This window comes from Drosophila biarmipes, chromosome 2R (genome assembly GCF_025231255.1).
Source record: "Drosophila biarmipes strain raj3 chromosome 2R, RU_DBia_V1.1, whole genome shotgun sequence".
Taxonomy (NCBI): domain Eukaryota; kingdom Metazoa; phylum Arthropoda; class Insecta; order Diptera; family Drosophilidae; genus Drosophila; species Drosophila biarmipes.
In genome coordinates, this window is record NC_066615.1 from 17,202,954 (window position 1) to 17,228,298 (window position 25,345).

The 25,345-nt window shown below is 45.5% G+C and overlaps 5 protein-coding genes across 12 annotated transcripts in view; 2 read left to right on the forward strand and 3 right to left on the reverse strand.

Moving 5' to 3' along the window:
* Positions 1-266: 266 nt before the first annotated feature.
* LOC108036563 (ubiquitin-conjugating enzyme E2 W) lies at positions 267-8,097 on the reverse strand. Of its 3 annotated transcripts, XM_017112810.3 has the most exons (6): positions 6,384-6,486; positions 2,609-2,825; positions 1,921-2,012; positions 1,637-1,739; positions 1,338-1,569; positions 267-1,269 (listed from the first exon to the last, which is right to left on the reverse strand). In XM_017112810.3, exons 2-6 carry the CDS (start codon positions 2,738-2,740, stop codon positions 1,256-1,258), a joined length of 573 nt encoding a protein of 190 aa, XP_016968299.1. In that variant the 5' UTR covers positions 2,741-2,825; positions 6,384-6,486; the 3' UTR covers positions 267-1,255. The 3 variants fall into 3 exon arrangements, with proteins under 3 accessions (XP_016968299.1, XP_016968300.1, XP_016968298.1); XM_017112811.3 differs by lacking the exons at positions 2,609-2,825; positions 6,384-6,486 and adding an exon at positions 7,659-8,097; XM_017112809.3 differs by lacking the exon at positions 6,384-6,486 and having other exon boundaries at positions 2,609-3,003.
* Positions 8,098-8,410: 313 nt separating this feature from the next.
* Positions 8,411-9,949, forward strand: LOC108036243 (D-aspartate oxidase). Its single transcript, XM_017112251.3, has 4 exons — positions 8,411-8,732; positions 8,797-8,920; positions 9,005-9,150; positions 9,342-9,949. Exons 1-4 carry the CDS (start codon positions 8,545-8,547, stop codon positions 9,889-9,891), a joined length of 1,008 nt encoding a protein of 335 aa, XP_016967740.1. The 5' UTR covers positions 8,411-8,544; the 3' UTR covers positions 9,892-9,949.
* Positions 9,950-11,035: 1,086 nt separating this feature from the next.
* On the forward strand, positions 11,036-19,489 carry LOC108036360 (ras-related protein Rab-3). 2 transcript variants are annotated; one of them, XM_017112438.3, is made up of 6 exons: positions 11,036-11,273; positions 11,526-11,734; positions 15,449-15,693; positions 16,432-16,550; positions 16,609-16,780; positions 16,836-19,489. In XM_017112438.3, exons 3-6 carry the CDS (start codon positions 15,469-15,471, stop codon positions 16,980-16,982), a joined length of 663 nt encoding a protein of 220 aa, XP_016967927.1. In that variant the 5' UTR covers positions 11,036-11,273; positions 11,526-11,734; positions 15,449-15,468; the 3' UTR covers positions 16,983-19,489. The 2 variants fall into 2 exon arrangements, with proteins under 2 accessions (XP_016967927.1, XP_043948489.1); XM_044092554.2 differs by having other exon boundaries at positions 11,036-11,734.
* Positions 13,099-15,083, reverse strand: LOC108036358 (uncharacterized). Of its 2 annotated transcripts, XM_017112436.2 has the most exons (2): positions 13,323-15,083; positions 13,099-13,259 (listed from the first exon to the last, which is right to left on the reverse strand). In XM_017112436.2, the coding sequence occupies exons 1-2, from the start codon at positions 14,874-14,876 to the stop codon at positions 13,149-13,151; spliced, it is 1,665 nt and encodes a 554-aa protein (XP_016967925.1). In that variant the 5' UTR covers positions 14,877-15,083; the 3' UTR covers positions 13,099-13,148. The 2 variants fall into 2 exon arrangements, with proteins under 2 accessions (XP_016967925.1, XP_016967926.1); XM_017112437.3 differs by having other exon boundaries at positions 13,099-15,083.
* A 213-nt stretch (positions 19,490-19,702) lies between the features above and the next one.
* LOC108036357 (protocadherin-like wing polarity protein stan) overlaps positions 19,703-25,345 on the reverse strand; it is a 51,702-nt gene continuing 46,059 nt past the window's right edge. Inside the window, exons 5-8 of one of the 4 annotated variants that reach the window (XM_050887337.1) lie at positions 23,443-25,314; positions 22,339-22,345; positions 21,789-21,853; positions 19,703-20,961 (exon numbers count right to left, since the gene is read on the reverse strand). In XM_050887337.1, the coding sequence (XP_050743294.1) occupies positions 20,928-20,961; positions 21,789-21,853; positions 22,339-22,345; positions 23,443-25,314 (1,978 nt within the window). In that variant the 3' untranslated portion in view covers positions 19,703-20,927. Of the gene's footprint in view, positions 20,962-21,788; positions 22,663-23,442; positions 25,315-25,345 lie in introns of all 4 variants that reach the window. The other 3 variants (XR_007763943.1, XR_007763942.1, XM_017112433.3) reach the window with 3 other exon arrangements.

The window sequence follows — 25,345 nt, forward strand, 5'->3', positions numbered from 1 at the left end:
TGTATTGTTTGGCGATAAGACTGGATGACGTACAAATGTTTGGATTTTTATCGGAAATAAGAAATTTTGTTCAACTCAAACCAAAAAATGGGAAACAAAATTAAAAACGACCAATCAAGCAAATTGAAGAATACACGATAATCCGATAGTCCAAACCCATAATAGATAAATAACATAAGTTAAAAAAATCGTGAACCCCACCTTTAGTTTACGATTCCAATTCGAAAGACTTAGTTACTGGCTTGCTGGCATAACAAATAGTATAGTTCTTTGATTACAGACTTGTTTTTATTTTAAATACTTTTTAACAGCAAATATTTATAGGCATTTATAGACATATGCTGGATAAACATACATTGGATTTAATTGGGCTCTTTATACAGTACACAGACTACAGTTAAATCGAATGTTAGTCGCACCCTAAGATCTACTTGCACAGTAAGAGGTAAACGTGTTTTGCGATCGTGTTACTGGCGAGATTTTGGCCACAGAAGGACTATCCTAGCCAAGTACATGAACTGGTTAACTTAACGACCTAGGCATGGGGAATGGGGGAAGATTACAGGGTGCCGGACAGGTGACAATGAGTGCGGTTCTGGGGTTATGGCTGCTAATACATTTGAAATGTGGTAAACTTAACTATGATCTCATGAGTTTCGCATCGCATCTAGGATGATAAAATATACACAATTAATATAGAGTAAACTGGGATGGAGGCATTGGTGGATGGGATCACGCTCCTCGGGCCGGATGCCTCGAACGATGCTCGTGTGGAATGTGGAAGCAGCGGCTGGCGATAAGTGCCAGAACTATCGAACGTTCGACTGGTTTGGGTTTGCATACGCCTAGTAGTTAGTTGGTAGCATAACATTTAATTTAGACATAAATTTTGGTCTTAACAATCTAATTAAAATGTTAACATTTAATAATAGTTTTGTCGCACACGCCTTTTGTTGATTACACATAGCTATAATTAGAACTGGTTGCATGCGCTATGATTGTTTGCCAAACACTACTGATAGTTCTCTCTCGTTGCCACGATGCCTTCGCATCCGAGTGCACTTGGGTTTTCTGGTCAGCAGATTCAGGTCTGCTCCACTCGCGAGCAGTGTTTGGTCGCGGTCCATAGTTCCTGGATATCTGGGGCTCTCTACGCCGCACTACTTCTGTATTGCTATGGGTGTTCTTTTTCATTTTCTTGGGTGGATGCGCAAAGCAAACATCAGCAGGCAGTAGTCATAAATTGCACTTCTAACTAAACAGAATCGTCTGCAATAAACAATAGGTTGAGTGATGAGTGTGAGTGGGGGCTTAAGTGGAACATCATGCATACGCACCGTGGTACCACCATTTAGTCTTTTTGGGATTCTTATTGCAGGTCTTGACGTAGAGCGTGTTGTCCGGCGGACGCTTCTTCTCCCGGCAGCTGCTCAGCATGGAGGCTATGCTAAGGCACACGGACTGCACGGACAGCGCCGGCGACCAGTCCTCGGTCAGAATGGATAGGCAGATGTGTCCATTGCTGTAGACGTGTGGATGCACAGGTATGTTGCTGCCGATGAAGGTCACCTGGGGAGGGAAGACCACAAAATGAATATCATCTTCTGCTTCCCTTTGGCTAAATGAGTTATTTTACCTCCGGCGAATCGAAGGGATATTTATTATTGAATTTGAACAGCAGCTGGAAGTCCTCGCCCTCGTAAAGTGTGCCCTCGAAACCTTTAATGTTTATTTTCCATCTGTAAAGCAAAGAGAGTTGTAAGTGTCAGCAGCCAACAATGGCGGGCTTTGTTTTGCTGAATTTAGCTTATTTTTTTGCACACTTTGTTTTATGCGCTTGAATTAAACCAGTTTCGGTTTCGCTTTTTAGTTTTCGCTGAACTTGGCCCACTCTGCTCCGCAGTCTGTATATGTACTTACTCGGATAAATTCTGCTGTACGCTTTCGGTGTCAACGGTCACGCCTGGCGGTGGCTCCTTGATCAGGGACATCAGCTCTTTGTGCAGGCGGCGCTGTGGGGCGAAAACAAAAATAAGACACACGAATTAGCTAACTACTCGGACAGTTCTTGGTCCTATCTTATCGCAAAGCACACCTACGGCCGGGCCATTCTACTTAAGAGTTGTCAAGACTTATTTTTTCCGCCAGGCCTTATCTGTGCGCCATTTCTCCCTTGGCTTACAAACGCCAATATACGCTATATGACGAGTATACAACACGCTCAGATATATATATAAAGCGAAAGGCCCGATAAGATAAAAACAAATGTCACTGAAATTTATAGAACCGTCGATTGTTTTTCCGTCTTTCAATTCGCCCTTATCGAGTGATTATTGCCACTTGCGGGTCCATTTTCGAGACCATAAACAAGGGAGTACATAGCATGAGCTGCTGCTGAATGGTTTGATCGATAAGGGCAGAAATTTGCAAAAATCTAAGAGCCCCCTTGAAGGAGGCCGAGTGAAATCACTTAGATTTCCTAGAAAGACCAAAATAATGCACACCCATGACGCAATGACACACTATGTATATGAATATACATTTTCGACCAGTCGTTCGAACGTGATATGTGGCCAAAGTTCAGGTTTTATCTCGCCGATATACTTGCCTCCCATCGCGAGTTGTCCAGCTGCAGCGGCTTGCCGCACTTCGAGACCGGCGGTGTCTTGGGCTCCTTGGGCTCGGTTATGATCTCCGACTTGGGTATTTTGTCTTTGGGTTTTTTGAACAACTTCAGCATTTTGCCGTCGTTATTGTCACAGTTTGTTACTAAACTTTGTAGTGGTAGTTCCGACACCGATCACTTGTCACAGATGTTTCTCGCGCTGCTAGACGTTCAAGTAGTTTAGTTAATTTATTTTTTAGTTAGATGTTGCTACACTTCAATACGCCAGTGCTTTTCCCAGGAGTCGAGAGGGGGCGTGGGGCGTGGCAGACATTGCGTTCGCGAACCGATTCTGGTCGACCGATTGAGGCAACGTTCGTGGGACGACTGCAGGAAAGCGCCGAGCCCGAGAAATTTGTGGGAGAGACTGCAGGGCGAGTCGACGTGCTTCGGTGTGCGTACTATCGCTATACTAAACCCAGCAGTCGCGGTCGCTTTCGGCACCTCAGCAGTACCAGCAACACCAGCCCACTCACCTCCCCACCCTCAACCCGATCCATATACCTGGTGCACTATCAAAAATGAGAATTCGCAAGTGCAGCGAAACGGCCCAAACTAGTTTGTTAACCCGAACCAGTTGCCCACACAGCTGGTTGTGTCTCCCAGATCACGAGACGGAGGTGCCGGCTCCCTTGGCCCCCCAGGCCCCCGGAAAGGTATTGGCAGAAGCCCTTATCGGAGCACTGCGCTGGCACGCAGCCATTACCTGATAAGCACACGATTAGATTACGGCGATAGGCATGCCGATAAGCAGAGCTATATTGGAATACAGTGAGGGAAGAGCCTGGGGGATTAATTTGTGGGCTCTCAAGATCTATTATATGAAACAAATAATTTTAAAAATTGATTTAAAGTGTATTTGGATGTACTTCACAGACAGAAGTACTTATGAAGGCTTTGTTTAGAATGTTGGTCTTATAAAAGTTAAATTCTATTCAAAATCAACTCATTTTGTTAGAATTACGAATATTTCAAAATATAAGTTGTTTTGAAAACTTTTTTCGTTCATAACAAAGTTTTTACTCATTGCTTTGTAGACTTTGTTAAGAATTTACCAGTTAAGGAGCGCTATTCTAAATATATTATCTATTTCCTAACCACTACGCATTTTTCAAGAATTCAATTTGTTTTAAATGTTTTAAAACAACAAACAAGAGCTCTATTTATCTCTTTTGAATTTTCGAGTTATGGAGACTAAAATTTTTTCCAAATCTGTAATATTTGTCATAAGAACTACGCATTCTTCCCGAACCCAACACTTTTTTAAAACCCTTTTCCATTTTAAATCGGTTTTGCAACATTTCCCTCAGTGCCGATACTCAAACAAAAGGAGAACAAGTGTTCAAGACGACGGAGTGCGTCAATGGGGCATGCATTTCAATTGATGGAACAATGGGATCTTCGGCGCTTTCAAGTGAAATGAAGACGAGCGTCTGCTCGTGATTAAAGGCAATCGAACAGCGCCCTAGAAGATGATCGATTATATAAGTCGCACACACTGGTTTACAGCGAAACGGGTTCTAAACGAAGCGACAGATCGACAATCACTTAGCGAGGCCAATTAAAGTGGGTCCACAGCAAATGCTTCGGGAGCCCAGAGGCCCCCAAAGGCGAAATACTGCGGCGAAATACTAGGCCAGACCAATAAACACGCGCCTCGCGCTGCGGTTGTGGCTTGCGTTTATTTTAGACTCAATCAAATCTAGAGAGCCAAAACAAAAGCTGCTTGAATCACCCAGAAATAAATAAATAAAACTGCAATTGAATGCCAAAGTCTAGGAAAAGAACCCGGGCAGGGAAATTCTACAAGCACAACAAAACACCGCAAAGCAAGAGCCAAACAATGGACTCGAAAAATTCTTCGGCAATAAAAGCCAAGCAGAGTGTAAACAAATAAACCAGCGACTGCCAGACTTTTGGGGGCGGCCAAAAGGGGGGCTGGGTCTGTTTTTTATTTATTTCTCATTTTCCTAGAATATTTTTCGGGTAAACACAATGGCTGATGAATAAAGCGTGCCATAGCCGCAATGCTGGTGGCTGATAAACGTTTTGGCAGCTGATAAAACCGCAAATATCTTGGAGGCAGGCCAGAGGCTGAAGGACGATTAGCTTGGACATAAGCACATGAGATGCGGGATGGGGAAATTTTATGAAACGGGGGCGGCGGCGGCGGCCATGAATCACGCCCAACGCAAAATGTTTTGGAAATCGGAACCTTGGGCTGTGAATCACACGCCAGGCCAAAATAAACAAACCCCAGCCAAATTATGCAAGTGGGAGGCCCAAAGGCCCGTTCCCGGTCGCCAAAAGCCATATAAAGCGATTTCCTGAGCCGGAGAAATGCTAAGCGCATTACGGCAAAGGTGAAAGCGGAAGAGCCCAGGGGGTGGGGCTGATTATACAGTCGCTGCAACCTTAAACTTGCCAACTGAGCCAACAAAGCGCACCTGCCCTTCGCCGACGGTCGATAAATCACCTAGCACGTCATCACCGCACACTCGTGACGTCAGAGATCGAGCTGCGGGGCGTTATATATATATAAATACACGAAAACCTGATGCGCCAGTTTTGGCTTTATCACCATCAGCAGCTCGGAGGGAACGACAATCGACATGTGTCACGTTCGCGGCGGATGAGCAACAAGTTCCAGACCGCTTCTAGAGCATCTCCTGCGGACTCCTCCGATTGCGGCTGATATGGCAGCACATAGCTATATTGAAGTCTGGGGAACGTAAGCCGTCAAAACGAGGACGTGTTTTCGCTGCAGACACGCGAAAGGCGTGTGCAATTACAAACGCGGATACACGTTGCTGCGAGGAAAAGACAACGGCAATATCAGTAATTAATATAAATTAAATGAAACGTAACACAATTGGCAAGGGATTCAAACAGAACAGTATATGTATCGTTCTACATTGAAAGGCGAGGGAAAAAGTGATGAGTTGAGTGTAAAATTGCTCTTAACCCCAATTAAACTGCGCAGGTAAATTTCTAGGCGATTAGATCTGCCGATCGGCGATCACGTTTCGCAGGTCAGCGACTTTTACAATCCGCCCCACTTCAAAACCCTTATCGGGGGTATACCTCAGAGGGATTTATGGCTGCTCAGCTCTCGGTACTGCCTCTTAAACTCCCCCATTAATCGCTTTTTGCCTCGCGGGAGTGCTAATAAGGCAAATCACTTCCTTATGGCGATGCTTTGTTATGCCTGATATTCTTTGTGATCGGCTGGCGAAATATGCCCATGCATATTTCATGATGTCGGATCGATTCGGAGGCCTGGTACATCTTGATTTCAAATACAGCAAGGCTTCTATAAGAACAAGCATCATTAGCACCATACTTGGATATTTTCAAAGGTTAGATCGTTTTATTACATTACAAAAATGTCTTGTAATGTATTTTACCCATATAGGAAGAAATTAACTTAGTTCTCCTCTTTAAAACACTACCCAAAGTTGCTCAAATACGAACGATATTCCGTGCTATAGACAGTCTACTGCAGATTCCTGTCAAAACATTTTAAACTGGTTCTGCGGAGTGGCGGCTACAGCTCGCTATTTATTTATAAAGTCCTAATGGCTAACTAGCCGCTGGGAGCGCCGGCCAATTAATATGTTGAGCGCGTGCCAAAAAATTCGCAAACGAGGGGACGGCAAGGAGGATCCATGGGAAAAGCTGCTGGCCACTAGTGATCAATTGTTTGCTTATGCTGAACCTGCACAATTTGTATCTGATTTCGAGTATTTTGCGTTTCGGCTTATGGTTTTCGCGTCACGGAGAATCTGGCAGAGCGGCGCGAATTCGCGTGGCATCGAGCACTGAATGCGAGCGTTGTCACTGCCGATGAGCTTCTATTTTCGGCGGACGGGCGAGCGATCCGATGAGCCACACATATAGGAGATATAGCTTGGGAGCAGTGATGAGAAGGGTGCTAAAAAAAACCCACAACATCTAACCAGAACCATCTAGGTAGAAAGTTTTCTGAGTACTGATGCTACAAAATATAAATAATTGAAAAAGGAGCATTGTCTCTAGTATTGTTAAGAGTCACAATGTAAATAGTAGATTTAATTTTTCACGATAAAACTGCGCTGTATGCAAGATATAATACTTGGGAACAAAGATGCAATGTGGTGATATAAGGAAATATACATGAGTTATGCACAATAATGTATCATGGTAAGTAACAAAAAACTGATTAAAATAAAAATGGTCATACATTTCAAAACCAAATTTCCAGGCAATCCCATAAATATTACTTTAAAAAGTGTTAATAATTTAAGAAGAAATGTAACTACTTTCGATTAAAATAAAAAGAGTTGAGAAAATAATACATTTCTCAAACTAGAATACAATAGTTCAGTCCAAAATGAACAAGAACCTATACTGTCATATCTTGCACTGCAACACCTCTATAAGATAGGTCCAATTTAATGGAGTGATTTGTACTGAAGTGAACCCGGGCACTCCTCATCTCCGGCTAGGATTACGGATGGCGACGAGCTGAGACCCTCGGTCCTAGCCACAATGCGAGTGCATTGTTTACGTGGCAAAAACAAACAGTCGGCCAAAGGGAAAGTGCATCGGATGCCGTGTAAACATTTGGCCAGTGGGAGTCGGATGGCATTGGCGGTTGGCGGATTGTGGGTGGTGCCAGCAGCGGGTCGATTGCCGGGTTCGCAATTAGCGACCGGGGTCAGATGACCTCGAGCGGCAGACACCGCTCAGTTATATAATAACCGAAGCGGGGCTCAAGAAGGAAGCTTGGAAGCTGTAGGTGATAACCCATATCATCGCCGAGCGCTGCGTCACTTTCTGTAGCTCCGAATCTTTGGAACGATAAGATGACGTTGAACCTGCTCGAGGGGCATTAAAGCTCGATTGCGTGTGGGAAACCTTGTGCTTCTGGGATCGCAAATATTTAACCAGCTGCTTGGTGAAGCCCCCTTGGAATCGAAAATCGAAATCCCAAGACCCCCACAGAACTCACCTCGCTGGGCGACATCGAAGACATGCTACTGCGACTTGTCCTGGGGAGATCCGTCCTGATATGCCTGCCGCTACCTGCTCCAAGTCCAAGTTATGGCTCCTCCGCTCGCTGGCTATCGCTACCGTGTCCTGAATGGCCGAAATTGTGGGAAATGGCTGGTTTTTGTGCTTTTACTAGGCAAATGTTGTTAGAAAAATAAATATCTGAGCGGACAGTGTGACCCTCCGGGCAGTGTTGCAAAACGCTCGCACATCGCACTTAGCAACTGCATACGACTCTGGAAAATACCGCGCACAGCTGTTTCGCCGTTGGTATTTTTTGTGGAACTTATCCCAGCCCGCCGGTAGACAAAGAATTTGAATTCGACGAAAAATATTATTATTTAAACGTACTATCTCACTGCGATGTGCCGTTTGACAAGCTATGCTGATGGCGTTTTTGTTAAAACTGCTGTTAAATTCACGAAAAATTTAACTTGTGGATGGTATATAAACAGCTGATTCAACAAAGCCCAGGTACAGTGGGCAATCATTTGACGGTATTTACAAAGAGCTATAAACAACTTAAATTTTTTTTTTTCAAAACAAAAAATGTAAAACTTTCTTTCTGTTGGTATACGTCCACACTGCGTTAAGTTCATACGAAGCATTGAACACTGTACTCAACCATAACAAAAAGCATGGAGCAGTACGTTTATTGCACCTGCGATAGGGAGTAGTTAGGCTTATCACCTCTGGAGGCGCGATGGAGAGCGGATTTGTTGGGGCTGATAAGGTGCAGCTGCTATCTCCACAAGAACCTTTAGAACACGCGCTGCAGGTCGCCCGCTCTCAGTACCAAAGAGCCTTCCATCGGAACTGGTCAGTCAGCGCACATAGGATCCAGAATGCATTTCGGAGTCTTGGGAAGCGGCATTATCGGCCTCACGACCGCCCTGGAGCTCCAGAAGGAGTTCCCCACTGCTCGGGTCTCCGTGATTGCGGATCGCTTCAACGAGGACACGGTTAGCTATGTGGCGGCTGGGATCTTTCGCCCGGGAACCAGCTTCATGGGCCCCACCCAGGAAATTACGCAGTGAGCATCAATCACAGATTGAACCCTAGTCATGGATTAATCAGCGTGCTTCTTTTCTTCCCAGACAATGGATGACGGATGCCTTCAACTACTGGGATGAGCTGCGTCGCTCCAAAGAGGCTCCTTTGGCCGGCGTTTGCCAGCTGTCCGGCTACATTTACTCCCGCACCTCGCCCAACATCGTACGGGTATGTGTGTTGCCGTGGAGGCCCCTATCTGCGATTCTTATCTCGCCAAGCTTGATTCGATTAACTTTCTGTTTGTTGCCTTAGAACCACTTTATTGAGAAGCTACTGCCCGTCTACCGGAGGGCCACGGAGGAGGAGCTGAAGCTGTGCCACGGCGGCTGGAAGTACGGATCCTTCTTCACCACCTGCCTCACGGAGAGTCGTCTCTTTCTGCCTTATGCCACCAAAAAGTGAGTGGGTCTGGTATGCCTGAGGGTTTTATTCGATTGGGATTTGGTATAGTCTTGCGGTGGAAAAATCTGGTTTTAATAATATGAAAATGAAAATAATATCTAGCATTATACCAAACCCTTATCCTACAAAATCTTAAGAGCCAGATATTATAACGCGTAACCCCTAACTGACCACGAAATTCTCTTAGATTCCTGGAGAACGGAGGCGATGTGGTGCGTCAGCATGTGAAGAACTTCTTCGAGTTGCCACAGAACTTCGATGTACTCCTCAATTGCACTGGAATGGGAGCCAAGGAGCTGTGCGGCGACCAGCACCTGGTTCCCATCCGTGGACAGGTGCTTAAGGTGCGGGCTCCCTGGGTGAAGACAGCCTTCTATGGCGACTACGATACCTACGTCCTGCCCGGATTCGAGACGGTCACTTTGGGAGGTTGTCGACAGTTCGATAGCTACAACACGGAGTGGTGCAAGTACGACAGCATGGCCATCCGGGAGCGGTGCTACGAACTGCTGCCTAGTCTCCGGAAGGCGGAGATCGTCCGGGAATGTGTGGGCCTGCGTCCGCACCGCTCGGTGGTTCGTGTGGAACCTGAGCTGATCTCAAATTCGGAGGGCAGGCGGCTGAAGATCGTCCACAACTACGGACACGGCGGGTATGGCGTGACCACGGCTCCGGGAACGGCCAAGTACGCCGTCGGCTTGGTGCGCGATCTGCTGGCCGGAAACAGCAAACTGTAGGTGGTAAACTCGTTGTTATTTGTTGGTCATTAAACTCGTTATACTCTGAATCCTTTAACCCTGATTTATTTCGATTATTTAGTGGGCCATAAACTGATACCAGGTCTCTAGGTTTCGACTTATCAAAATTGTAATCAGTAAATGCCATAATAGATCATGCTTAATCAAAAGATGTTTTTTTTCATCCGTCCATTTTATTGTGTCAGTGAACTTTAAAATAAATTTTTCTCCAGGGGTCCTTAATCTATTATCATCATGGCACTCCTTTCCTGTCTCCTTTGGCCCCTCATCCTGGGAGGTCTTTACATCCTGGGAATAATGCAATATCTATCGCATACCCTGCAGCAATAAGGGCCACAAAAAGAAAGGCGAGTTCGAATTGGGTTAGCATATTTGGCTCTGTCTATCACTCACTGTTGTGAAGTACTGTTCAGATTTGGGCCTGTACTCTTTTATTTATAGGTAATGTTTGTTGGCAAGGGTGAAAATAGCTGTGGATATTTTCTTTGTATGCTCAATCTAGCACTGAAGTTTTTTAGGTTTGCTTGCGCTAGATTATTTTCACTAGGTGTGCAAACACAGAAAGACAATAGGCCTATTTTAAGCAGTCGTGATAATCGTCGTGTTAGTATTTTTAAGTGAAATAATCTTGGTTATGGAATTTTTGAGATTTTTGTTCTTGAACATTTGAAAACCTTCAGAACTATGTATATCTACTAAATTCTGTTAAATTAAAAATTTAGTATATTTAGTAAATTAGTATTGACTCTGTATGGTTTTTATTATTTTTTTTTGTGTGCTTAAGTTACTACGACATTCGTTAATGAAATGGGATTTATATAACGTGGAAACGCCTATATTTATGGTTTTTTTTTGGAATCTTTAAAACAGTGAATAATTTAGAAAGAAAAACTATTGTACACAACCAAATTAAAATAGAAAAAATTAAAGAGTGCTAAACCCAGTGTTATGAAGGGAAGAAGTAAAATGGCATTGGCGCCCAGGAAGGATTTAAAAAAGAATGCCCCTAGCCAGTGTTGCAAAGTGCTCCAGTGCGCATGTCTGACGCATGAATGGAAAGCTCCCCCGAATTCGCCGCGAAAGCTACGCCCACACACGCAGTCCCATCGATTTTCAGCAGCAGGAAAAGCAGCAGCAGCAGGGAAATCGTGTGGGCAGCAGCCAGTCGTTCAGCCACCCAGTCGCCCAGTCAGCCAGCCAGTTGGTCAGTCAGCCAGCTTGAATCAGTTGCGACAGTTGAATTATGAAAACGTATACAAAACTGGCTCGTTTTCGCCGCAGCAGCAGCAGCAGTCAATTCGCCGCCTGAGAGCGAAGGAAAAATTGTGTGTCCTTTGGTGTCGACGTGTCGCAGCGAAAAGGTAAAACTGCCGTTGGTGCGTTGCATTCTTCACCTGCTGAATAATTGAGCCAGTGCAGCCGTAGCCAGAGGAATCCTGGCCAGACGAGAGTGGACGAGTGGGTCGCGGGCGTGTGAATAATTGATTGGGTAACCGTAAACAAATCGAATCGAGGGGAATCGAAGCGGAGCGAATCGAATCCATCGACACGGAATCGCGGCGTATGTCAGTCCAGTGCCAAGGCTGAGTCGAGTCCTTTTCCTTCTCCCCCAGCGAAAGGAGCTGCCGTTATCGATTTCTGTGTATGTGTTTGTGTCAGCAACAACACAGCGGACCCCTCACCCACACACACGCAGCACAGCGCCAGCAGAAGGATATTCTTGTGGCAGCAGGATCTGCAGCAGCAACTCAGACAGCAGCAACTGCAACATCTGCAGCAGCAGCAACATCTGCAACAACAACCGCAGCAACCTCAAGACAGAGTGAGTGCATTTGACAGATTAGGTATACGACACGAGTGACCAAAGGCGGGAGATATGAGGTCCTCTCTTAGGTTTAAATCAAGGAATCCTTATATATATATTATGGATTAAAATGATGGAACTTTTAGGGGGTGCACCACAACTCACTATTGTTTTAAAATCACCTTTTAATGTCATTCGAGGTGTCAAAAAGTAAGCAGAGAATAAAGGACAGTCGACATTCTAAATGATTTCATTCGCTTCTGAGCCCAAAATATTTTGTTGCATACTTTTAGACACCTCGATTTACAACGTTTTAGTTTCGCATTCTAAAGAAGGTATTGCGTTTTCCATGCTACAATGAGTAACCCTTGGTTAGCAATGCGAATTACTTTATCAACATGCGGGATACGCGTTATTATCTTGTTTACAATAGATATGGTATATTCCTGTTATAGGGTATTTGTATTCGCTAAAGACATAAATTTTACTGGAAATTTCAAAATGTACATATATGGAATATATAAACAAGGGATGCCATATAATGGCTTTGATATTTGAGGGAAATATCCGTGCTCCTCTAATTAAAACCTGATTCAAATCAATGGATTTCCAAATTATAGACCTGGGCTCGCCAACAAAAGCCATTAGAGCCAGGATTGAGCTCGGGTTCTGAACAATATTGGGTTTCTTATCAATAAGTGAAGCAGCCCGCAGCTGCTGTCCGCTCAACAGCTGCCTAATCATTGGAAATTTGAAACATGAAAGAGCAGTAAGGAGGGTGGGGAAACTGGGGGGCTGGCAGCCACCCCCACGCAGAAGGAAAAACAACAGAAAAAATCGATAATTACACGCAGCCGAGCAGATAAAAACATTTCCACACGCCGCCTCTGATAAGAGTCGTCTGCCCCATCCTCCGCCCCTCGGTTTCAGGGCCCCTCCAGGATATTTCTGGGTCTGAAGAGGCTTGACAGGAGCGAAGCCTGTCCTTTTGCCAGCAAAATCCTTGACGATGACGCGCGCACTCGGTCCTCTGCCACCAAGTCGTTCATCAGCAATCTGACAGCGTTTTGCCGCTGCGCAACTTTTGATTCTGGAAGGGATGTGGGGGTTGAGCTGGGGAATACGGATGAGCGGAAACAGAGGCGGGAGTTGTGGCTATATACACAAATTATCGACACAATGTCGCTGCCTTGCATATGGCAAACAAGCCGAGTAGGCAAACTGTAAGCCGAGACCGTTGTCACTTGGCCAAGCCAAGGCTGAAAGTTTTCAAGGCCGTCCGGCAGTTTCCCTTTGAGTTTTCCCAGTGACGTGACAGGGATAATCAAGTGGGTCCATACCCAGCCCCCTCCTAGGGTTAAAAGTCAAGGGAACGCGGGGGCTATGCTTCAGAAAATATAAACGCAACTTGTTTAATCCACGCGCACGCGATTCAATGGGTTCCGGGCGCACAGAGAGCAGCACTTGGCCCCCAGTTGGCCTTGACCGAAGCGCCCTCCTTGCCCGCCAGTTCCTCGTGCAGCTTGGACCACAGATGGAGTGTCTACGGATGACAGAAATGGTTGATTATGTGCGAGTAATCCTAGTCAACCAGCTCCATGCGTACCCCAATGTTGACGCCATCGCCCACGCCGCACATGGCATCCGCTTTGCAGCCATTCTGGGCACCCATGCCCATGCCCATTCCGCCTACCCTGTTATCCCGCATCATCAGCTCCTCTGGGATATCCAGCTGGAGACCACACTTGGTCTTCGACTCGTTGTTACTGCTGAAGATCACCAAGCCGGGATTGCGAAAGGAACTCTGGCTGGGATTGGGATTGGGAGCTGGCATCTGCGGAGGCTGTTCCTGCTCCCTGGGCGAGTCCTTGCGCATCAGCGTGGTCATGCAGATGCTGGTGTTGCTGCTGCTCGTGATTATGGTGGTGGTATCAATGGTCTCCACCAGCTGACCCTCGTCCTCGGAGGCAGCGATGGCCGCCGCCTCTCGCTCCCGCTCCCTCTGCCTTTCAAGTTCCCTTTCCCGCTCCAGCTCCCTCTCCATTTGCTGCACCTGCTCCTGCTCCAGGCGCTCCTCCTCTTGTTCCACCTGCGCCTGCTGCTGGCACAGCTCCACATGCATCCTGGCCAGCTGGGCGGCGTCATAGGGACAGAAGCAGTTCAAGCTCACCACCCGGTTGCCCATGTGCTGGACGGGACGGCAGTTACGGGCTATAGGAGAGATCCCATCCGGACCAAGGAGCAAGCGGAAGTGACGAAGCTGAAAGTCACTGATGGCCAGGGATTCGGGAAAGATGAACCACTCGGTGCCCTGGTAGCACGGAGGATGGGTCAGGGATCCCCCGTAGGAGTAGAATCCCGTGCGAAACGGATACATCAAGTAGGATAGCGGAAATGGAGGGATCTGGACCCGCTTTCCCGGCTGCTGCACCAGTCGCAAGTTCTGCACCAGGGGATCCAGGAAGGGATTGTGGGCGGACAGCTCAAACACATAGCCGATCATAAGGAGGTCGTAGCTGCTGGTGCAGCTCCTGGGAGTTCCCGAACCCGCGCGGTGCATCACCTGCATCTCTAGGGGAAACTTGCGATGATTAATGGTATGCTCGGATCCCTCGCTGTTGCACCATCCCCAGTGGAAGCGCAGCTCCAAGAAGGTGTAGCTGGCCAGGAGATCTGCCCCACTGATGGTGGGGGCATTGCCATGGAACTGGGCTCGAAGGATCAGCGTCTGACCCGTGTTCTCCAGCTGAATGCTGGCCGGCAAGTCATCGTAGTGGTTCCAGTTGAGCAGCTCCCGAATGGCCAATCGCTGGATGTGGCCCTCGTCGATGTTGACTGGACTCTGGAAGCAGGTCACCTCCTCCTTGGCCAGCCAAGTGTGTGGGCCGTGATCCATATCGTAACCGTACCCTGAAGGTGGATACCTGGAACAGGGACTATAGATGCTGCTCAATCGTAGGGGCAGCCTCATCCACAGGAGCACCCGCTGATAGGCCTCCTTGAGTGACTCCTGATCCGCGTGGTAGGCGAATCCTCCCAGCAGGCAAAGTCCAGTGGTGATCAAAGGATGCTGGACTATCTGCACCAGGACCTGGCCGATTATCAGGCAAATCAATTGCGCCACCAGACTCAGGACAGTTCCCAACGAGGTGTCAAACATCTTGTGGCCAGTACTTCCAGAGGTGCATGTGGTTTATCAAATGCGGGGTAAAAGGAATCTGCAAGTGCAGAAACGTGCCAAAAGAAAAGAACTCGAAACAAAACTCTCAGCGCCTTCAGATTTCCAAGTAATTTATACGTTACTCTCAGAGTCGTTGGTCTATGACTGTTCCTTAGGAGAATGTGTTTATGTGACTGAGCTCAGATAAGAACTACTGTCTTATAGACACGGTGACAGAGAAGTCTGGGGTGCTACATCGCTCCTTTTCTTTCTATCTTTTTTTTTCTAGTTTAAAAGATATAAAGATTTAATCTTTAGATATTTATTTTAGAAGTCCGATGAAACTAGGAATATCACCTTTACATTCTTATAAACTTTAGTTTATTTTAACCTCAAAAAAGAGAGAAATATATATACTATTATAAATCACAATAATAACGATATAAATATTTATATAAATATATAAAGAGGTTATAAATTAAGTTTACCACCTATTTAGTTTCATTGATTTATGAAATATCTGTAATCCCGATCGATTCTTATCTCATCCCCACTGTACTCACTCTTTACAGCACCGCTCTAGACAGACATAATGGCGAGTGGCGGGGACCCCAAGTGGCAGAAGGATGCCGCCGACCAGAACTTCGACTACATGTTCAAGCTGCTCATCATCGGCAACTCCAGCGTGGGCAAGACCAGCTTCCTCTTCCGCTACGCCGACGATAGCTTCACATCCGCCTTCGTCTCCACGGTGGGCATCGACTTCAAGGTGAAGACCGTCTTTCGGCACGACAAGCGCGTTAAGCTCCAGATCTGGGTGAGTGCAAGCCATATATTTATTATCGGTCTTACATTCGGGTCGTGCAATGTGCTGCCAACTTTTATGGGTAGAACTTTGGGATGTGCAGAACTTGTGTGACCTCGATTGGTTTTGCGGGGGGCATGAATCATCCGGAGGAGAGCATTAAACCGGAAAGCCGAGACATTGATTTATTGATTGGGCATCCCACGGCTGAAGGTGCAGGTGAGCGCCCTCTCGAGAGTCCTTGATGTGCGATACCCGTCTTGTTTCCAGTCATCAATTAGGAGAGTACAATCAATTAAGAGAATGCTGTGGGGACTGCTCTTAGGTGATTGTTTAAGTTGGTAATTGTTGTAGGAGGTTTATTCATTAAGACGTTATGAATTTTTTATAACGACCTAGGAAATTTAATTGGCTAGAACATTTACGAGAAAAAAACGCGGAGGTCGACGGTCTTGACTATTAGCTAAGGGGAGTGCGAAAGAGATGGAGATATGCATGCTGCAAATTGCTTGTTTCGGAGGTGTATTTGCTTATAACTTCTTAATGAATGGTCCTATTTAAACAATTTTTGTTATATAGATGCGTATTAATAATCATAAAAAATACAAGAACAAACGTTCTTTGCTTGAATCAATAGCTTTCAATTAAATAAATCATGATGCGCTTTTTATTTTCATTTTCGGGATAAAAGATCAGATTTACTTAAAGATACGTTTCAAATTTGTAAATTATTGGTCTATTCCTTTTTAGGACACGGCTGGCCAGGAGCGGTACCGCACCATCACCACAGCCTACTACCGTGGAGCGATGGGCTTCATCCTGATGTACGACGTTACCAACGAGGACAGTTTCAACTCGGTGCAGGATTGGTAAGTGTTCATAGCATATCCAGGAGTTTCTTCTTCTAACCATCTCTTCTCTGCGAAGGGTAACACAGATCAAAACCTATTCGTGGGACAACGCCCAGGTGATCCTGGTGGGCAACAAGTGCGACATGGAGGACCAGCGGGTGATCAGCTTCGAACGTGGTCGCCAGTTGGCCGATCAACTGGGTGTGGAGTTCTTCGAGACGTCCGCCAAGGAGAACGTGAACGTCAAGGTGAGTGGTGTACCATTACCGTACCAGATTACCGGATAAATGTTACCATTTGCAGGCTGTTTTCGAGCGCCTGGTGGACATCATCTGCGACAAGATGTCCGAGAGCCTGGACGCGGATCCGACGTTAGTGGGTGGCGGCCAGAAGGGCCAGCGGCTGACGGATCAGCCGCAGGGCACGCCCAATGCCAACTGCAACTGTTAGAGGCCCGGTTGGGGATCCCGACCCGAGGACAGGATTGGAAGACAGCACCACAGAGAAACCACATCCGCAACAGCCATAGACAACAGAATTTGAAAACTAGCTAATTAGTCAGCATTGAACAGGGGATTGCAGCTAATCCTTCAGTAAGCCGACGACGACGGTTCGGATACCGATGAGGAGATAATGATGATGATATGGGCATGCACCACCCCCTTGGGGGGCTTTGTTTGTATCGATATTTGTATGTATATCCTTTGCGTTCGCTCGCCTCAGTGTAAATGTCAAATGTTATTTAATCCGATGTTTGAATTGTAATTTGTAATTTGTAACTTGTAATTTGTAATTGGTAATTCGTAACCTGTAACCTGTAATTTAATTGGCTGGCCGCGGCGTGGCAAAAACATTTGTTGAGCGTGTGTGAATATTGAGTTGAATGACCATTCAAGTTGATAGATCAAGATCGAGATCGAGGACGAGACATTGAAAAAGAGCAAAGAATTTAACGAAAGTCCGATTCGGCACTAATTAAGCGTGCACCCCGAGTGCTGATTACAGTCATTTGATTTGATTTGACCCCCATCCGGGGGGGTCAAGAGATCAGGAGGTCAGTCAGCACGAGTATTTCGAACCGTTCTCCACATCCACATGTAAATACGCTGGCTAAACTGTACAGTTTGAGATGCTTGACGAAACGCACAAAGCTAGCGAATCGGTGAAATCGAACAGAAAACTAACTATTTAGAACACCCTACCCACACACCCATGTATATGTATGGATACACAACGGAACACTGACTAACACACACGCAAAGAGCACTGAGAACACACAAACACACCGGAAACGGATATAGTTATACCCGGCTTGGAGCATTCTAGCAAACACAAACAAAGCGGCCGAGTGGCAGGCCGTTATTATTAAATATTATGATTATTATTATTATGTACGTATGTATTTATGTAGTGAAATGGAAAATTTTAATGTGTTGCAATGATAAAGAAATATATACAACAAATATACATGTATCGCATAGAGAGTACTACCCAGACGCAGAGTTGCATAGGTAATCGCAGTTTTCTGTTTCCCGGAAACCCCCTACGAACACCTTCCGAGGGCCAGAGTGACAATAACCCGCAGGAGATCAGATCCAGAAGCCCCCTATCCCAAAGCCCCTTAATGTCAGGCCACCCAGCTCGACTTTCACCGCCCACTTTTTGATTTCCCCCTCGAGACTGTTGCGAACTGAATCCGGATTGCGAGTTACTTGAACCCACCGAGCCAGCTGAGAGATCGGTGCATTTAATTTGCCAGAACCCCCACCCCGAACACCCCTTTTATAAGCACTCACCACCCACTTTTCTACCTGTGTACCGCAGGGTATACGAGCACTATACAAGGCTTTCCTTTGTTAAACGCTTTAAGGACACACAAAACACAACAGAACAAACCGCTGCCGTGACTAAATTCGAACGAAATTTGCAAGCGGGGACTAGGACTTTGACTTTGGGGTCTAAAACTGCTGAATCTGAATATGTAACTGAGAAAATATTATATTATATGTATTTGCCAATGCTCGTTAATGTTAAATATGTGTACAAGCAGAGTTTCACTTGAATTACGGTTAAATTAAAGGCATATCGCTGTATTATAAATACCCAAAACGAAATACGACAAAACGAAAAGGAAAACCCAACCTGCAGCCAGGAAAATTCACACAAAATGCACAACGAGTTGCCAAGTGCCAGAGAGGAAAAGTGGGGAAGGAAACTGGGATTTGGGCTCCGCCATATGGTATTTGAGATTCGGAAAGGAAAAGGGAGGTCATGATTCTATACGAAAATGCCTTATACCAGTCCTTTTGGCATTCGAACTGTTTTGTAAAATAATTAATCATACAACTTGCATAGCCACTCCTTCAAGTATTCGTCTTTGTATTCTCGCGTGGATTCGCTTTTAGTCAAGCCCCAATTAAATAATCCAATCCTAAACTAAAACTAAAAATATAAATATAACGACAACTAAAACCAAACTAGACCGGAGTAAAATCAAAGCAAATAAAACCAATGTAAACGAGTAACAATTGTTGATGAATACGTGCATAGGCATAACGCAAATAGCATTTTTGCGCTACATTGTTGTCATTTAAACCCATACTTAGCATATTGATTATTGCATTGTGTACTCGGCTAAACCAAATGTTTGTAAACCCTATGAAAACAATTCCAATTCCGGACACACAATGGCATTATTTGTATTCCATTTGAATTGCAAGCAGAGAAATCCAACTGGACAACGTGTGCCAGAACGTCGAAAGTAACATAATTCAATATATTATATTATTCAATGATGGTTTTTAGACACTAACACGCATCTGCATACCCGTACTTATGAGGATAATAACATAGATATACAGATACACACATATATACATAATATACACATAATGGTATTGAAATTATTGTATTCCCATAATAAAATATATGCAAAAGGTGTATGGTAAAACAAAGAATTAAGTTTTATGGCTCTCTGTGGGGGAAAATAATGGTTGAAATTCTATTTTATACCATCTACAAACAAGGGGTAACAAAGAAATTTAAAATGAAATATATAAACAAAAATATTGAGTTATTTAAAGGCTTAAATTCACTTTATCCGTTCTTCATAAGATATGTTACTTACCACCCCACCCAAAAGACCTCAGAAAGTATAAAACGTTTGGCTGTTATTTTTCTCCATATACTTTACACATTTTATTCATATTGATATAGTTGTATAATTTACAATTAAATAAGTCAATTCACATAAATATCATGTATTGTGTGCCACGTTCAAGCGCAAGTGGCAGTTGAGTGGAGTTCAAATGCAGCAAGTTCCGCCCATGAATTATTTATAGATTGTACACGGTTTCTCAGGGTCTCGAGTGGCTATTGCTGACTGGGGATCAACTGCTGGGCGAGCTGCTGCCAGCCGGTTCTTCGATATATTATAGACAGATATATGTATTCGAGTATATAACTATATTGCTGCTGCGCTTGTGAGTTTTACATTCATATTTCCCAAAGATACGTGCGGGTGTCCTGAACTTACTTTATTGAGACTTTCGTATGGTACATTCGCAACACTGGTAGGGATGGCTAGGGCTATCGACTAAAACTAACTCCCGAACTAAATGGCAAAGTGTGCGGATGCTGGGCAAATGATTACTTTCATTTACAAGTTCCCCCGTGGACTTCAACTAATTTGGCATAATAAGCTCGAGGCACACACAATGTTCTCCTACCTTCTAGACTTTGTTTACTCGCAGTTTGCTCTAGCTAATAATGCTCTTCGAACCCATATTGGTATTAGGGGTCGGACATAATTGGACCTAAATGCTGGCTGAATGTTTCGAGTGGGGCTTAAGTGTAAATAGCAGAACGTAAAATGCATAAAATCAGTCTGACTCTTGTTTTAATACATAATCATCTATTATAATTTATAATACATACGCAGGGCCGAAAGCTGAGTATTTCCGTGTGCCTGCTGGCTGTGCATAATTATGCCGTGCCGAACGAAATGCAACTGGCGCTTTAAATTATGTAAATGCTAAGGGATCGTATAAATATTTATGCCCCTCTATTGTGGGCGTACTAAGCGGTGATTACGTAAAATTAAGTGGGTGCTTGGTATGTACAAGGTTTCGAATGGATGGTGGACCTATGGCAGGTGCCCCCCGCAGGGTATGCTATGGATGCCGACGACGCAGGACCTCAGTCGTCCGTGTGGATCCTGTACTGCGGCTTGCGTCTAATGGTGGCAAAGTACTGCGTTTGCTGTTGCTGTTTGGTGCGTTGCTGCTGCAAGTGTTGCAGGTGTTGCAGGTGTTGCAGGTGCTGCTGCTGCTTTTGTTGCAGCTTCAACTGTTGCTGCCGCTGCTGCTGCTGCTGCTTTTGCTGCTGGGTCAGTCGTCACACTGTGGTCTCGTCATCATCAATATTCCGCCTGTTTGCGACAGAAAATGGTCATTAGTGGTGCTGCAATCGGCTTTTGTTGCAGGTAAGTACTATATATACATAAATATTGCTGTATGCTATATTTCCCTCTACTCTACACTAATTTACGTGCTTCACGTGCAACACTTTGATGGATTTCAATTTGCGGCATGCCAGGCATTCTCTTGAACTGCATGCGTGTACGTGTTAAACGAATAAAGTTGGTTAGTTCAGGCAAAAACATAATTTATGCAACTGAATTATCAAAGTGAAAAAATAAACATAAATCCAGGTGTGTGCGTGTGTGTGTCAGTGCGTTAGTTTTCCAGGTGTTCTGTGGCTGTGTATGTAAAGTGTTTAAATGTGGTTAAGTTTATTGGGCCAGAACAAAGTTAATTTGACAGATTATTCTGGCAGTTTTTCGGTAAATTATAAACAATACTGCTGGATCTTTCGTAGTTTTTCTATTATCCGAATCTGGCCTTGTACAAAAATTAAGTATTAAAAAGTGAGATATTAATTACAAAGGAATTCCCTAACAAAAACATGTAGTACATAATGGTCCTAAAATTTTCTAGCCAGATTCGGACTTATATCTTTAAAATACAATACGAATACCTATTAACTTCCAATTCATATCGTATTACAGGTGATGGTATAAACTAACTAAGGGAAACTCTGCTTTGAGGTATGATTTGATAATATAGATTTATAGATATCATATTTTACAAATTCATTTTTCCGATTGAATTTGTTGAATAGCTTTTAGTAAACTAAGACTAACTGAGGGGCTTACTAAGTGTTGGGGACTTGCCCCTCTACTCTTTATAAGTATACCATATTGTTAGCGACCAGGGATACTGTTGCCTCTGTTGCCTGCGATGCAGCCAAATAATGTCGAACTGTGGAGATGTTCAGGTTGTATTGTATATATAAGGTCTGTTCTTGTGGCGGGTGAAAGTGTGGGATGGATTGATGGATCGATGTATACGGTTGTCGAATGGGAATTAATAAATGTCATAAAGGCGTAAATTCAATGTTACACGTTCCAATTAAATGCAGCACGGCGTTCGAACATTCGGATTACAAATTAGAAAGTGAGATATCCAACAGATTCGATTAATCAAACTAATAAACAGACATTCGGGGGGCGGCCAAGTAAAACATAAATCAATGTCTCATATTTACATTCAACTGGTCAAATCCAAATCAAATTAAAAATGGTGCACTTTGGAGTTAGTTAAAGAGCTCGAATCGAATCGAATCAGTTTTATGCACACTTTAGCTACGGAAATCGAACAAAAAACGTAAACGAAGACGATGATGAAAAGTGGGAAAATGGGAAATGTGATGTGCGACTTGAAAATGCATTTTACTTGTGGTTTACCTCTGAGCTGTAGTTGTAGTTGTTGTAGTTATTGTAGTTGTAGTTGTAGTTGGTTGTGGTGTGGTTGTTGATGTTGTTTGAGTTGGTTGAGTTTTTGGGTTTTGGATGGATACAATGCGAGCCGCCGTAGTATTTTGCATTACGTCGAATTTCATTTTGCAGATGGATTTTTTTTTCGGTTATTAGTGTGTGTGTTTGCGGTATGCGTATGTGTGTGTTTGGGTTAAGTTTCCGAGGAGCAAGAGAGAGAGAAAGCACGGTATTGGAGGAAATAGAAGTGAAAGATAGTCAAATTAGATTTGCTTCAAACGTTCCCAGGACCAGCTGAAAGGATATGGACATGTACACGTATAGCGAAATGTGTATGAATGTGGGCGGGGTTATGTGTGAGTGTTTGGGGGGTGTGTGAATGTGTGTGTAAGCGTGTGGTGTAATGGAGTTTGTACCATATTCATTTTCATTGTTTTCAGTTTCAATTGTTGTGGGAAAAGTCGAATGGCACAAAGGGTTTATGTCATTGTAGTTGTTGATTCGAATGCCATAAAGAAAGGAGAATCAGAAACAAAGGACCACAGATTAATTGCTGGAATCAAAAGTGGAGAGCGAACAGGAGTTCCCTCGAACCAAAACGAATCATCTAGGCCAACGGAAGGAACCAAACGAAACGAAACAGACAGGATGGGCTGCACATGGAGCACGAGAAGCATTAACTGGTCACCAGAACCACAACGAAACGAAACCAAATCTAAATCCGAAACCAAACGAAAGGCAACAGAAAAAAGGCATGTCACAGAAATCTCCCAAAACCTAAATTAAATATTGCATTAAAGGACGGGACATATGCGACATGTTTAAGGCCTTATGACACTTCCTATATTTAAACCTTATTTTACAGTACAGATATAGTTTTTGAATAATAAATCCTTTTTAATATTCTTTGTTGGAAAAAAGTTAATCAAGTGTCATATGGCTATAGTTCTTCAGCATAGTCTGTAATTTAAAGAACTAAGGCAATGAATAATGGGTATTCAAAACCCAATATGGGAAGACTTCTGTGACACCCTAGATGGAGGAACCTCCTCTATGACTCTTCGCTCAACTCACTCAGTGTCCGTGATGCTGGTCAGTGGCCCCAGTGGCTGCATGGGCGCCACCATGCTGGAGGGCGGCGAGGAGGCTCTGGAGCTGTGTCGGGAGCCTCCATTCAGAGGATGCCTCGCGATTAATCCCGGATTGTTTACATCGTTGACCAGCCCCAGGCCAGGTGGCTGCATCAGCTGGGATCCATGCAACGAGGGCGGCTGAGTGTGGCTCAGCTTCCTGGCGGGCAGATGGTCCTCTTCGGCGGTGTAGGGAAAGTGGTAGCCATTCTTATCCGAGCCCTCGGACAGCCTGTCCTGCAAATGGTGCTGCTGCAGTTGCTGCTGCTGCTGCTGTTGCTGCTGCTGGTGGTAATCGTTCTTCAGCAGGGAGTGCACCGAGTGCAGCGAGTCCGTGGCATAAGCTGGCTGCCTCTTGAGGCTATAGTGACCATCCCGGGATCCATAGATATCCGGTGTAATCCGATCCTTGGAGAGGTAGGGCGACTCCGACTTGGTGCCCAGGTAGCCACTTCCCAGCGTCCGCTGCTTGTCGTATATGTTGTCACTCAGGTAGGCGGCATCCGGGTGGAAACTCCGCATGTGACCAATGGTCTGGGAGCCACTTCCTCCGCCCGGGTAATCCTTCTCGCTGCCATAGTGACTGGGTGGCTTGTAGGAGCCGTACTTATCCGGATACTCTCCCCTCCTCCCGTACAGACTGTCTTCGTAGCCATCGCGGGCATCTCGAATGTTCTCCAGGATAGAGGGTGGCATGTTGATTTTGTTGTGGTGCTGCTGCAGGTAGCTGGTGTCCGTGAGATCGGGATTGGGCAGCGGGTTCGGCGAGATGGTCATCTTGGCCTGCCCGTGGACATGTTCGTTATCCGATCCCGTGTCCTGGGACCAGCGTCCAATGTTTGGAGGAGACTGCAGATAGGCATCGGGCAGCTGACTGGACCAACGGGGTGCGTACACGGGTTTGCTGACACTCGGAAAGAGCTGGGGACTCTGCACCACATTCAGCTCCGGCGGAGTGGTGGCCTGCACGTGCTCCGTGATGTTGGGCAGATAGGCGGGTGTCGAACTCACGGCCGTGCTGCGATGTGTTCCAGAGGATCGAGCTGTGCGGGACTCGTCATCGTCGCTGGAGTGACTGCTGGCCAGTTCCAGGGATCTTCCGTCCGTTTCGGAGCCCGAGTCTGAGTCCTTCCTCTGGCGTCGTGATGGCTTCTCCTCGCCACCCCTACTTCTTCCCGTGGTGGAGGACTCGAATCCCCTCAAGAAACTGGGGGCATCGCTGGCTGAATTGTAGTTCGAGGTGGATGTGGAGGTCTGCCTTAGCTGGCCATCGCTATAAGGACTGGAACTCGTCTTGGCCGTACTCCTCGAGGTGGTGCTACTCGCACTGATGCCTATGTTCCGCCGGGTGGTGGTATCGTATCCTCCTGCTAGGAAGTTACTCGGCCTCGCCGCTCCGTTCACATTGTGGGAGCTGTTGCTGACCACCATGGAAGAGTCTAGGAGCGGAACCTTGCGGCCCATGCAGCGCAGGCAGGTGCGCTGGAGGTTCTCCCTCACCCGCTTGTTGATGATGCAGTAGCCAATGAGGCAGAAGAGAGCATGGAGCAGAACCACTCCCGAAAGCAGGAGGCTCAGCAGCTGAGAATGCTCCGATGCGGCGAGCACTGCCAGGACCCACATCACACCCATCAGAGGGAGCGACACCACCGACAGCCAGAGTAGGGTTCGCAGGTTGCCAAATCCGAGGACGTGATCCTTGAGGGTGAAGGCGGCCTTGACGGAGACGAACAGGATGAGCAGGTTTACCACTGACATGCCCGCAATGGGACCCACTAGCCACCACACCACGGGTTCGTAGACCGACAACCAGCAGCTGAAAGGAAAGGGGAATTTAATTAGTAAAT

Coding starts and splice junctions, on each gene's coding strand:
- LOC108036563 (XM_017112810.3), bottom strand. CDS start 2,740: ATGCTGAAGTTGTTCAAAAAACCCAAAGACAAAATACCCAAGTCGGAG. Junction 2,013..2,608: donor TGGACAACTCGCGATGGGAG/GCAAGTATATCG, acceptor TTCGCCCCACAG/CGCCGCCTGCACAAAGAGCT. Junction 1,740..1,920: donor GTACAGCAGAATTTATCCGA/GTAAGTACATAT, acceptor TTTGCTTTACAG/ATGGAAAATAAACATTAAAG.
- LOC108036360 (XM_044092554.2), top strand. CDS start 15,469: ATGGCGAGTGGCGGGGACCCCAAGTGGCAGAAGGATGCCGCCGACCAG. Junction 15,694..16,431: donor GCGTTAAGCTCCAGATCTGG/GTGAGTGCAAGC, acceptor ATTCCTTTTTAG/GACACGGCTGGCCAGGAGCG. Junction 16,781..16,835: donor AGGAGAACGTGAACGTCAAG/GTGAGTGGTGTA, acceptor TACCATTTGCAG/GCTGTTTTCGAGCGCCTGGT.
- LOC108036358 (XM_017112436.2), bottom strand. CDS start 14,876: ATGTTTGACACCTCGTTGGGAACTGTCCTGAGTCTGGTGGCGCAATTG. Junction 13,260..13,322: donor GCGATGGCGTCAACATTGGG/GTACGCATGGAG, acceptor TGTCATCCGTAG/ACACTCCATCTGTGGTCCAA.
- LOC108036243 (XM_017112251.3), top strand. CDS start 8,545: ATGCATTTCGGAGTCTTGGGAAGCGGCATTATCGGCCTCACGACCGCC. Junction 8,733..8,796: donor CCCACCCAGGAAATTACGCA/GTGAGCATCAAT, acceptor TTTTCTTCCCAG/ACAATGGATGACGGATGCCT. Junction 8,921..9,004: donor CCTCGCCCAACATCGTACGG/GTATGTGTGTTG, acceptor TTGTTGCCTTAG/AACCACTTTATTGAGAAGCT.